Below are 12,754 nucleotides of genomic sequence, written 5' to 3' on the forward strand. Positions count from 1 at the left end.
CACACCCAGAAAAGCTTGAGCATGTTGATCAGGTAAACAGGGCCACTGGACTCAAAGAGGGCTTCTCTGAAATGACATCGGGACCCATCTGGTAGCCTTAGCATCTTTCATCTTCTCAAGAGTCAGGGACATCTGCTGGAGACCCTGCTAACCTCTCTGTCGCCTTTTCAGCTGCAGTGGAAGAGCCCCCCAGCCCCACAGAGCCCAGCATAGAGGCCCCAGAGCCCACTGAGGAGCCACTCCTGGGAGAGCTGACAGTGACAGGATCGTCCCCAGACTCTCTGAGCCTCTCCTGGACCGTTCCCCAGGGAGACTTTGATTCCTTCACTGTCCAGTACAAGGACAGTGATGGGCGGCCCCAGGTGATGCGTGTCGGGGGCCAGGAGAGGGAGGTCATCGTGAGAGACCTGGATCCTGGGCGCAAGTACAAGATGAACCTGTATGGGCTCCATGAGGGGCGTCGTGTGGGTCCCGTGTCGACTGTGGGTGTGACTGGTGAGTGAAAACTGAGACCTGCTTCTTCTCAAGACCCTATCTTTCCTCCTTCCTGTCTGCCCTGTCCTTCCCTCTCCCTTTCTTCCAAGCTGTCCCTCTGGTGTCAGACACTAAGCTTCTGATCCCCTCACCTAGAATATGGGTCGGTGTGGCTGCCCTCAGAGCTGTTCTTGTCCCCTGTCCTTCCCCATACAGCCTTCCTCCCTCACTCCAGAGCACCACTAAGTCCCACATTCCTTCATTCCTAGCTGTCTCTCTGGGTATCTGGTGACTCGTCAAATGCTCTGCATTTGGGTCCTGGTCTGCCTCCAACTGGACTATGTGGGGTTTTATAAAGCTTTTCGCATGTCGTGTCTGCTCCTGCAGCAGAGGGACATTCATGGTGACACCTGCTAAACCAGTGATTCTCAACCTTCCTAATGGGGTGACCCTTAAAACTTCTTTAAGAACTTATTTATTTAATGCATGCAAGTGCTCTATTTGCATGTATGCCTGCATGCCAGAAGAGGGCATCAGACCCCATTACAGATGGTTGTGGTCCACCATATGGTTGCTCAGAATTGAACTCAGGACCTCTGGAAGAGCAGCTTGTGCTCTGAACCACTGAGCCCTCTTTGTGACCCTTTAATATAGTTCTTCATGTCATGGTGACCCCAACTACTGTTTTTGTTTTGTTTTGTTTTTGCTTGCTTGTTTTGTTTGTTTGTTTGTTTTTGAGACAAGGTTTTCTGTATAACTTTAGCTGTCCTGGCACTCTTTCTCTTTGTAGACCAGGCTAGCCTCGATCTCACAGAGATCTTCTTCCTGCCTCTGCCTCCTGAGTGTTGGGATTAAAGGCATGTGCCACCACCACGTGGCTAACCTCGCTATTGTCATGAATCATAATGCAAATATTTTTGGAGGTTTGTTATTTTAAAGGCAAAGATGCTTTGGAGGTATAATATTTTAGTTTTTCAAGGGGTCTTGACCCACAGGCTGAGAACTCTGTGCTAAACACACTTGGGAGATTCTCCTAAGTGTGAGCCGCCTGCAGCAGTTGCGGGGCGTCCATGGCTGGGGTTGGGTAGAGAGTTAGAAGAGGCCCTGAGAAGCTGCTTTGCAGCCTAGGGACTGCCTGGTCCCCATTCCTCAGTCTCATATACTCTCTTGCAGCCTCTCTGACCACAGAGCCCCCCATAGAGCCCCGCCTGGGAGAGCTGGCTGCAGTAGAAGTGACTTCCAGTACAGTGCACCTGTCCTGGACTGTGGCCCAGGGCCCCTTCGACTCCTTCCTGGTCCAGTACAAGGACACACAGGGGCAGCCCCAGATGGTGCCTGTGAGTGGAGACCTGGGTGAGGTCACCGTCTCAGGTTTGGAGCCAGCCCGAAAGTACAAGTTTCTACTCTTTGGACTCAAGGATGGGAAGCGCCATGGCCCTGTCTCCACAGAAGCAAAGACTGGTGAGTGAGGGCCTGGCATCAGCCCCCGTCCACCGCTGCACCCTTGTGGCAACTGTTGGAATTTCACATTTCAGTGTCCCACATTCCAAACCTTTGCTGACCCATTTCTTTGTCAGATCTACCCAAATTCATACCTCCCTCTGGTCCTTCTCCTTACTGTCTTCAGAATGAGGAAGGCACACTTGCCTCCTTTGCTGGAGGCTCTTTTACCCCTACCCCTGCCCAATAACCCACCAAAACCAGAGGACCCAAACCAGAGCCCGTCACCCCTGCAACTGCTCTACACTCTCTAAGCAGTCTCCTCTCCTCTCCAGTCTCTGATGCAAAGCTGCTTCCTCGTCTTGGGGAGCTCACCGTGACAGACACGACCCAAAACTCCGTGGGTCTCTCCTGGACTGTTCCTGAGGGTGAATTCGACTCTTTCTTAGTCCAGTACAAGAACAGGGGAGGGCAGGTCCAGGTCGTGCCTGCAGCAGCAGACCAACGTGAGGTCACCATCTCCAGCCTGGAGCCCAATAGAAAATACAGGTTCCTGCTCTTCGGCCTCATAGGCCTCAAACGGCTGGGGCCTGTCTCCGTGGAGGGCACCACGGGTGAGCAGAGGGCCTGCCTCCCGCCTTGTGAAGCTCCCATCCCCAGGGCCTTCCAGGGACTAATCTTGTCTTCAGTCTGGGACTAAAGGTCTTTTCAGCAAAGGCAAATCTCTGTTCCTGGGCTGGGCAGGACCTCAGCATTTTGTTCACACTGTTTCCTTCCACTTCTGCTGCCAAGGGAAAGCAGCTTTTAGGCTTGGCTAACCTGGGATCAAAGACCAGGCCAGTCCTTACTAGCCACATGGTATGGGTAGGCCACCTGCTGTGCATCACTACCTACCTCCTCCCCTGTCTGACCTGCAGCCCACTGCTCACTGTGTAACCTGCAGCCCACTGCACCCTGTGTGACCTGCATTGCTCCCTGTGTGACTTACAGCCCACTGTCTTCCCTGTGTGACACTCAGCCCAGAGCTCCCTGTGTGACCCACAGCCCACTGCTCCCCATGTGACAAGTATCCCACTGTCTTCCTTCTTCCCAACCCTAAGTCAGGAGATAGAAAGGGAGGCCTTGGCTGCAGAAAGTCTATGGAAAATTCTGGTACTTTTGTGCCCATGACTCAGCACCAAGGAAGGGGTAGGGTGGGCCCATGACCCAACTCCCAGGTCCGTGATTCACCCAAGCAGACTTCAGGGCCTGGAGCCCTCAGATACCATAATTCTGCCCCACCAAACCCTCATTACACTAGCTCTTCCAAGCATTGTCTGTCATCTACGGGCTGGGTGTCTGTCCCCAAGGCTACACATGTATCCTTGCTTTCCTCTGAAGACTGTGAACTGAATCTTCCTACCCTCCTCTCAGCTCCCGTGGAGAAGACACCACAGCCCCGCCTCGGTGAACTGTCAGTGACAGAGGAGACCTCTGACTCCATGCACCTCTCTTGGTCTGTGGCCCAGGGTCCCTTTGACTCCTTCCTGGTCCAGTACAAGGACAGGGATGGGCAGCTCCAGACGGTGTCCTTGGCTGCAGACCAGCGAGAGGTCACCATAGAGGGTCTACAGCCAGGCAGGAAATACAAGTTCCTGCTCTATGGGCTCACTGGAGGGAAGCGCCTGGGACCCATCTCTGCCTTGGGAGTGACAGGTGAGGCTGTCCTGCCTGGTCTGAAGACCACGGAACTGACTGGAGTGGACAGGAGGGAGGGGGAGAGGCCTGGCCAGAGCCAGAGAAGGGAGAGTTTGTGCCCACCCCACCCCAGGTGTTAATCAGTCATTTGAAAGAACAGGAGAAGCCAGGCCAAGCAGGAAGGAAAGGCCTTGAGGATTCCCTGCTTTCTCTCTCAAGCCCAGCCATCCCCTCAAGGGCTGCTTCCCACCGCCCTGTTGGAGCAACTTTAGCTCCTCACAATGTAGGCTTGCCACATCAGCACACACCTCCCATGCTAGTGAGCCAGAGATGTTTTCTGAAAGGGAAAACCACCGAGAAAGCCAGTGGGCAGAGGCCACTGACACCCACCTCAGAAGGGCACATGGCTAGTGTGTCTTGCCAGGCACGTACACCAGTCGGTGCCACCTTCAGCTGCTTTCAAAAGGCTCTATGGGTGGGGCCACTGCTGAGGCGGGCTTGATGTGCCCAAGGCTGGGAGAGCAGAAGTGAGTCTCAGGTCCAGATACATTGAGAGGTAGAGGAAAGACCAACAGCTTCCCAGACAGGAGACAGACCCTGGGGCTCTTCTCAGAGAGGTCTCCTGGGGCACACTGCTGAAATGAGTTCAAGAACTGGAAGGTTCTAGATGATCTCCTCCCTCCCTTTCCTCTCGTGGGCTGCTCTGCCAGGACTATGAGGTGTCACCAGTCTCAAGCCAGCCTTGCCAGCTTTCCTCTGAAGGGCAAGATGGGAAGGGAGGGCCCCATGGCACCCCCGCGTAGATTCTGCTCTGGTTTCTCCCATGCAGCCTCAGAAGTTGACATATCAGCCCCAGACCACACTGAGCCCCCTCATGCTCCCGGCCTGGGGACGCTGGCAGTGACAGAGGCAACCCCAGACTCCCTGCGACTCTCCTGGGCTGTGGCTCGTGGCCCCTTTGACTCCTTTGTGGTCCAGTACCAGGACACAGAGAATGAAACCCAGGCCCTGCTTGTTGATGGAGACCAGGACAAAGTCCTCATCTCAGGCCTGGAACCCAAAACTTCCTACAAGTTCTTCCTCTATGGCCTCCGTGAAGGGACACGCCACGGACCTGTGTCTGTAGAGGGCACCACAGGTAGGGCCAGGCCTGTACCATCCTAGTCTGGGGTAGGAAGGGTGGAAGGTGGCACCCTAAATTGGCTTCCACAGGAAAGGCCTGTGGAGTTTTTCACCCAGAAAGAGTTGAGGCCATTTGCCCTCCACAGCCCCTGCCTCTGCTCCCATGTCGGGCCACTGAACACCCCTCCTGTGGCTCTGTTCCTCACTAGCCCAACTTTACTGACCAAGAGGATCAGGATAAGATGACAAAGGGACATGCTATAAACCTTAGAACTGGCATCATGCATCTGTCTCCAAACCCTTTTCTCCTACCCACTTCACACAGATCCAGTTCCTGCTGGTCAGGGCCCAGGGGACCCCGGGCCCCGCCTGTCCCAGCTCTCAGTTTCAGATGTGACCACCAGTTCTCTGCGGCTAAACTGGGAAGCCCCGCTTGGGGCCTTTGACTCTTTCCTGCTACGCTTTGGGGTCCCCCTACTGAGTACCCTGGAGCAGAATCCTCGCACTCTGCAACAGCGAGAGCTTATGGTGCCAGGCGTGCGGCGATCCGCCATGCTCCGGGACCTGCGTCCTGGGACCCTGTATAGCCTTACTCTGTATGGGCTGCGTGGGCCACACAAGGCAGACAGCATCCAGGGCACTGCCCGCACACTCAGCCCAGGTGAGGGCCCGCAGGAACACCAAAGAAAGGGCTTCCTGTTTTGCGGGGTGGGACCCAGCATATAACAACCTGTGTGGTAATGGTGGGGTGGGGGAGGGAAGGGTTGAAAACACGTAGAGAGTGACACCTGTCCTGAGGAACCTACCAGAGAAGGTAACAGGCCTCTTTGGAGCCAGTGCACCCAAGGAGAAAAGGCAGGAGCCTGCCTATCCGTGCCTTAGCCGCTCTACCCATCCCTTATGCCCCCAGTTCTGGAGAGCCCCCGGGACCTGCAATTCAGCGACATCGGGGAAACATCAGCCAAAGTCAAATGGGTGCCGCCAACGTCCAGGGTGGACAGCTTCAAAATCTCCTACCAGCTAGCAGATGGAGGTGAAGACCCCTTTCCTTACCCTCATGACCTCCTTGGCTCTCCTCTCTTGCCCACTACCACCCCTGCACACTGCCTGCTCTCTAGCTGTTCTCAGGCTCCGTCCATGTTTGCAGGAGAGCCACAAAGTGTGCAGGTGGATGGCCGGACCCAGACCCAGATCCTCCAAGGGCTGATTCCAGACACTCGCTATGAGGTGACTGTGGTCTCCGTCCGTGGCTTTGAGGAAAGCGAGCCTCTCACAGGCTTCCTCACCACAGGTAAGAGAGACAGCCCCCAGCACGAGGAGAGGTAGAGAAAGAGAAAGCAAAAAAGGGGGTAAGGGTGTAATGGGGGCAGAGGATCCCCGGGTTCCAACCTCCAATGAGGGAGGAGCCAGCAGGGTCGGGAGAGTTAGGGCTAGGGATGCCTCTGAGCTCCCTGTTCTTGCCCAGTGCCTGATGGTCCCACCCAGCTACGGGCATTGAACTTGACTGACGGATCTGCCCTTCTACACTGGAAACCCCCCCACAAACCAGTGGACAAATATGACGTCGAGGTCGAATCCCCTGGGGGTGAGTGAGAACAAACCTCCTCTAAAGAAGACTTGTTTGGGGTGGAGAAGCGGGTAACAGGGTACAGCTCAGATGGATAGGAGCTGATGCCCCTCCCACTCCTAGCCCCACCCCTTCAGGCCTCAGCACCTGGCAGCGCTGTGGACTACCCACTGACTGACCTGGCACTCGACACCAATTACACAGCCACCGTGCGTGGTCTCCGGGGTCCTAACTTCACCTCCCCAGCCAGCATAACCTTCACCACAGGTATAGCCACGGCTGCGTGTGGGTCACAGGAGATTGAGGAGAATAGACATGGGCCTCATTTTTGTCTCTTTCCATCCTTCTCCTTCCAGGGTTAAAGCCCCCCCAGGACTTGGAGGCCAAGGAAGTGACTCCTCGCACGGCCCTGCTCACTTGGACTGAGCCTGAAGTCCCACCCACAGGCTACCTGCTCAGCTTTGACACCCCTGGAGGACAGATTCAGGTACCCCACTTCACTGGCCATCAGCATTCCACGCGGCTTGATTTGGAGGTGCCTCCTCTAGCTCTCCTAGAGAGTCTCCATCTGGCCCTCCACTGACATGTCTGTCCCTCGTCTGTCTCCAGGAAATCCTGCTTCCAGCAGGAACCACCTCGCACAGGCTTCTGCGCCTCTTCCCCTCCACCTTCTACAGTGCCCAGCTGCGGGCCATCTGGGGCGAGAGCCTTACACCTCCCGTGCTCACTTCCTTTACTACTGGTACTGGCTCTGGGGTTTGAGCTTCGCGGGGGTTGGGGGGCTCTGGGATCTGAGGTTTGGGGAGGAGAACAGACAGACTCTCCACCTCCTCTCCGCAGGTGGGCTGCGGATCCCCTTCCCCCGGGACTGTGGGGAGGAGCTGAAGAATGGGCCCAGTGCCTCAAAGACCACCACCATCTTCCTCAATGGCAACCGTGAGCGGCCTTTGGATGTGTTCTGTGACATGGAGACTGATGGAGGTGGTTGGCTGGTGGGTTCCATTCAGAGCCCGGCTCCCTGCTTATCACTGTGTAGCACAGGAGACGATGCAGGGGAACCACAGGCTGACTTTGGCCTTGATTGCTTTCCAGGTGTTCCAGCGCCGCATGGATGGACAGACGGACTTCTGGAGAGACTGGGAGGAGTACGCCCATGGTTTTGGGAACATTTCCGGGGAATTCTGGCTGGGTCCGTGCTTCATAGGGCTGGGGAGCCAGGGAAGGGATGGCAGTCCAGTGAACCCCAGTACCCTGATGAAGCATGCTCCACCCCAGGCAACGAGGCCCTGCACAGCCTAACACAGGCTGGAGACTATTCTCTGCGTGTGGACCTGCGGGCCGGAAAGGAAGCCGTGTTCGCCCAGTATGACTTCTTCCGTGTAGACTCAGCAAAGGAGAACTACCGCCTACACCTTGAGGGCTACCATGGGACTGCAGGTAAGTGTGGGCACAGATGATGTGGGGGCGGGTGGGCACGAGGCGGGGTGATCCTCACTATGTCTTCGCATGCCCTGCCAGGCGACTCTATGAGCTACCACAGTGGCAGTGTCTTTTCTGCCCGTGATCGAGACCCCAACAACTTGCTCATCTCTTGCGCTGTCTCTTATCGTGGGGCTTGGTGGTACAGGAACTGTCACTACGCCAACCTCAATGGGCTCTATGGGAGCACAGTGGATCACCAGGTGGGGGCCGTGGGGACCACAGGACTCCACGTTGGGATCTGGGTGACCCGGGCTGAAGTCCTCTCACATGAAGGGCTGAACTCGTGCCTCAGAGGCTCAACTGTGAAATGAGACACTCATGCCAACCTTGCTGAGGAAACTTGAAGAGACCATTTATTACTGGGCAGAAGGCACCAGCTCAGGGATCATGGGGGAGATGGCTGGACCCTGGGAGTCACCTACAGGAGCAGGGTGGGGCTGGATTAGGTGGCATTGATATGGCACTGTCTTGACTCTCTTCCCTTGACAACCCTCTCCTCAGGGAGTGAGCTGGTACCACTGGAAGGGCTTCGAGTTCTCTGTGCCCTTCACGGAAATGAAGCTGCGACCCAGAAACTTCCAGGTCCCCACCAGGGGCACCTGAGCCTGCTGCCCACCTCACTCACACCCCGGTATGACTGCCGAGCACTGAGGGGTTGTGCCCAGAGAAGAGCCAGCATGCCACACCAAGGAGGCCTTCTCTGCCACAATCTCACAGCACCATGTTTACAGGGGGGGAGGGGAGGGGAAATGGAGCAATAAAGGAGAAACTGAGGCACTAGGCTCATCCTATCCTGTCAAGGTTTTCTCACCCAGTTCTTGGGCTGCCAGGTTTCTGGGCTGCAGCCGCACCTGGAAAGGAGGAATCAGGAGATTGATGCCAGCATAAAGCTGGGGCTGCAGGGAGGGCAGGGTTCCATCTGGTGGAGGCAGCAGAGTGAAGGCCTGCAGCAGACGAGCCAGCACCACAAAGAGCTCCAGCCGTGCCAGAGGCTCTCCCAGGCACACGCGTGCCCCACAGCCAAAGGATGGTGTTCTGGGATTCTTGCCAGGTTCCAGGAAGCGATCTGTGGGTAGTAGATGGAGAGCTAGAGAAGTTTGTCCCAGCAGAGGCCGGCCCTCTCCCGCTCCCTTTCCTGTCTGCCTCATACCTGGCCAGAACTTGCTGGGCAGTTCCCAAACCATCTCATCCAGGTTGGCGCCTTGGATGTTGGGGATGATGACCATATCCTTGGGGATGTTATAGCCAGAGATGCTGAGGGAAAGGTGGAGTCAGGAGCTGTCGAGGTCTTCCTCCCTCAACCCTTACCCCCAGGGAATCACCTGCTAGCCTTAGTTGCACGATGGGGCAAGGCCAAGGGCACCACAGGCCGCAAATGCAGCACCTCAGCAATGGTGGCCATGAGCAGAGGCAGCTGCATTCGGTTCCTGTACAGGAGCTGGGAGCCTGGGCCCAGCTTGAGGTCTAACTCTTCCTGCAGTCACTTCTGGATCTGAGAAGGAGGGGCAAGGCTGGGTTCTAGGGACCAGACTTTGCCCAGGTGGCTCACAGCTGCCTGCCCAGGTGGCTCACAGCTGCCCAGCCTGCAGCTCCTCCCTCCTGCCATCTAGCTGACCCTAGAGCCCCCTCTGTGAGCATAGCCCAGGCCAAGCAGTCAAGAGTAGGGCAACTGGATCAAGGTTCCAGAAGGAGCAGTCTTCCCACAGTGCACCTCAGGGTGGTGAAGCAGGAAAGCCACAGCCCAGGAGAGCGTGGTAGCCGTGGTCTCGGTGCCGCCGATGAACAGGTCCACCACCGACATGTGCACGTGCCCCTCGTGGAGTTGCTCTTTGTCTTTGCCATCCCTTTGCTTCTCCACTTCCTGGAGCATGTAGTCAATCATGTCTTTCCATTGGCCTGCAACCAGGCTGTCCTGCAAAGGCAGGGGAAGTTGTGTGTCCAGCAGTGGTGGCGGTCGGTGGGGGTGGGGGGTGGCAGGCACATCACTGGCTGAGGCCAGAGGAGCTGGTGCCCCTGCAACATCCACCTTGTGCTGCTTCAGCTGCTGCTTTATGATATGGTCCCGACTCTCTTGGATCTGCTTCAGCTTCTGGAGGCCTGGGTTGGGGAAGAACTGGGGCAGGAAAGAGAGTCAGCTGCAGGGTGGAGACTGGTGGTCCCCTCCCCCACAACCCAGGGGAGACTGGGCTGCAACTCCTCACCCTGAGAAGGGGAATTATCGTCAAGATTTGGATGGACCAGTGGTTCCAGGCTTGCAACAAGTCCTGGACACAGTCGTGAAGGGTCTGTACCAACGTGCTGTCCTGCCGGAACAGGAGGGCATGCTTTGAGTTCAAGACCCGCAGAGGGCCAGAGGGGGGTTAGGGGTGGGCAAGAGGGTAACATGGACCTTGTCTCCAAAAGTGAGGCAGGAGATGATACTGCAAGTGAGGAAGGAGAATTCCTTATGGATGGCCACGGGGGTGCCAGCCTGGGCTCGCATGCGCTGTGGAGGAGAGAAAGGCTGCAGAGGCTGTGGAGCCAGAGGGGTACTGGCGGGAGAGGGAGGCTGACCCCAAGAGGGTCAGGCTACAAGAGCTATCCTCACCTCACAGAACTCCTGGGTCAGCTGCTCTATCAGAGGCTCCATGGAGTCTAGCATGCCCAGCATCAGGGCTGACCGAGAGAGTTTCTTGTGGGCCTTCCACATGAGAGAGTAATCCCCCAGGGACAGGTCCAAGTCCATCTTTCCTGCAGGAGAGATGGTAGAAAGAAAGACATGACCACAAGCAACCAAGGAGATCAAAGGCCACACCAGGTGGATCTCTTTGAGTTTGGGACTAGCCTGGTCTATATAGTGATTTTCAGCCCAACAAGGGCTGTATATAAGATCTAATCTTAAAGAAGAAGAGGGAGTGGTGGAGGAGGAGGAAGATAGGAGGAAGAAGAAGAGGAGGAAGAGGAGAAGGAGAAGGAAAAGAAGGAGGGGGAAAGGACAATGTCAGGCAGGGAAGAAGGGGTCACACCAAGACAGAAGACTGGCTTACCTTGCAGCCCCAAGCGGATCCTGTAGATGGGCCCGAGTTTCTGAGTGAGGCCAAGCAGGTAAATGGGAAGGTTAGGCTGTAGGAAGTGCAGAAAACCCGGGGCCAGAGGCAGGAGGTGCAGCTTCCGGAACTTCCATTGGCCCCACAGCCAGCGGGTGCCAGCTAGCAGCAGCAACAGCAGCAGCAGCCCAGGTAGCAGCATGGCCCAGCACTTGTGCAGGGCCCTGATATGGCCTTTTATAGCCCCCAACTCCAGTCCTTTGCTCTGCTGTGGCTCTGACCTTTGCTTCAGGTCCCTTCCTGTCCCCAACACAGAACAGTATGTTTTCACAATGGCACAGTCTCCATCAGCCTTGGAGAATCTGTGGATCAAAGATGGGACCATCCATCAAGAAGAAAGGAAGGGATGCAAGACCCTGACCTCTCTGTATCGCAGTCAGTTTCCTAACTCTGTTTCAGCCAAGTAGGCGGAGAGTCCACTGGAGCCGGCCCCTCCCACCATACCTCCCCTTGGACCAGCTGAGTGGAGTACATTTGTTCTAGAGAAAAGAAATGAATAGCAGTCTCTGCCCAATACGCCTTTTGGATATTTTATTTTATTGATTTTATTACCACTACTGTTAACTTTATTTTTGTGATGCCTGGCCAGCCCTCCACTGCCAGGTGCATCCATAGTCCTAGACCCTCTTTTGTTAGTTTGAAAAAGAGCCTCACTAAGTTGCCTAGGGTACCTTGAAATCACCGTGTAGCTCAGACAGGCAGAAACTTTGCACCTTCCTTCAGCTCCCCAAATAGCTGGGAATGCAGACATGAGTCACCTGGCTCCTTGTGCAATTCTTTGTTAGATTTCCCTTTGGTGTGATGCCTGGGTGGGGGTGGGGTGTGGCAGAGGGTGTTGTGCTTGTGTGTGGTAACCACAGGTCAGCCTCAGTTGGTCTGTCCAAGGGACAAGACCCCTGAGGGCTCATTTTCCTGAACCTCCCTGATTCATCCAGGCAAGCTGGCCACTGAGCCCCCGCTATCTTCCTGCCTCCTCTTCACCATTTATGGAATGATGAACTTATAACACAGGGCTGGCGAGGTGGTTCAGTGGTTAAGAGCCCTGGTTGCTCCTGCTGAGGACCTGGGTTCAGTTGCCAGCACCTCTGTGGCAGCTCATTACCTTCTGCAACTCTATTTCTGCAGTTCCAGTGCCCTCTTCTGGCTGCAGAGGTGTACTGCATATGCACAACGTGCACATTCATGTGTACTAACAAAACACAGAGGGGTTTCTTTGGTTGTTTAGCGTTACATTTACTTATATTTTATGTTGTATGTATGTGTAAAAGTAAACAAAATCTATGTTCCCCCACAACCACAACCAGACTTTCTTCTTCTTTTTCTTCTTCTTCTTCTTCTTCTTCTTCTTCTTCTTCTTCTTCTTCTTCTTCTTCTTCTTCTTCTTCTTCTTCTTCTTCTTCTTCCATAAGAACCCTGAAGCTGGGCCTCCACTCAACTGTGATGAGCTGGCCGGCACCCAATGACCCGAGAGAAAACCACACCTGATGCAAACTGCAAGAGGTTTTATTATTAGCTAGCTGAGGATGAACTCCTTCAGCCGGGCAGGGCAGGGGAGTTCGACCCTGAGTGGTAACAGTAGGGGTCTTTTAACAGGTAGCTGAGGAATTGGTAGGAGAGTTGGGAGGAGTTGGGAGGGGTGTTCTTCTCTGTCCTTGGTAAAATTACAATTATCACATCTGGCTGTAAGGCTCAGAAACAAAAAGGCTTTTTGCTGGCTATAGAGAACAAAGAGCTTCTTTCTGGCTGTATTTTTAGAGATCAGGGAAAACTAGCTTGGGGGAATGTTTTAGGGGCTTTACCTCTCAGGGAGAAACGATCCAAGTTGGGGTCTCACATTCTCCACTCCTTCTAGTACATAGTTCTAATCTTACAACTAAGAAAATTAAACCTCTGCCCAGGCTGTCAA

The 12,754-nt window shown here is 55.1% G+C and overlaps 1 protein-coding gene and 1 pseudogene across 7 annotated transcripts in view; one reads left to right on the plus strand and one right to left on the minus strand.

The window, feature by feature from the left end:
- The window catches only part of Tnxb (tenascin XB), a 59,363-nt gene extending 50,810 nt beyond the window's left edge, over positions 1-8,553 (plus strand). For 6 of the 7 annotated variants that reach the window (XM_006525185.4, XM_006525191.4, XM_006525188.4 and 3 more), the window contains 17 exons: positions 172-495; positions 1,648-1,935; positions 2,250-2,528; positions 3,328-3,609; positions 4,421-4,729; positions 5,039-5,374; positions 5,624-5,746; positions 5,861-6,004; positions 6,179-6,298; positions 6,404-6,547; positions 6,637-6,767; positions 6,890-7,022; positions 7,121-7,272; positions 7,373-7,469; positions 7,556-7,717; positions 7,799-7,962; positions 8,264-8,544. In XM_006525185.4, coding sequence (XP_006525248.1) covers positions 172-495; positions 1,648-1,935; positions 2,250-2,528; positions 3,328-3,609; positions 4,421-4,729; positions 5,039-5,374; positions 5,624-5,746; positions 5,861-6,004; positions 6,179-6,298; positions 6,404-6,547; positions 6,637-6,767; positions 6,890-7,022; positions 7,121-7,272; positions 7,373-7,469; positions 7,556-7,717; positions 7,799-7,962; positions 8,264-8,365 — 3,290 coding nt within the window. In that variant the 3' untranslated portion in view covers positions 8,366-8,544. Of the gene's footprint in view, positions 1-171; positions 496-1,647; positions 1,936-2,249; positions 2,529-3,327; positions 3,610-4,420; positions 4,730-5,038; positions 5,375-5,623; positions 5,747-5,860; positions 6,005-6,178; positions 6,299-6,403; positions 6,548-6,636; positions 6,768-6,889; positions 7,023-7,120; positions 7,273-7,372; positions 7,470-7,555; positions 7,718-7,798; positions 7,963-8,263 lie in introns of all 7 variants that reach the window. The other variant, NM_031176.2, reaches the window with a different exon arrangement.
- On the minus strand, positions 8,169-11,017 carry Cyp21a2-ps (cytochrome P450, family 21, subfamily a, polypeptide 2 pseudogene; annotated as a pseudogene).

Source organism: Mus musculus, chromosome 17 (genome assembly GCF_000001635.26).
Source record: "Mus musculus strain C57BL/6J chromosome 17, GRCm38.p6 C57BL/6J".
NCBI lineage: Eukaryota > Metazoa > Chordata > Mammalia > Rodentia > Muridae > Mus > Mus musculus.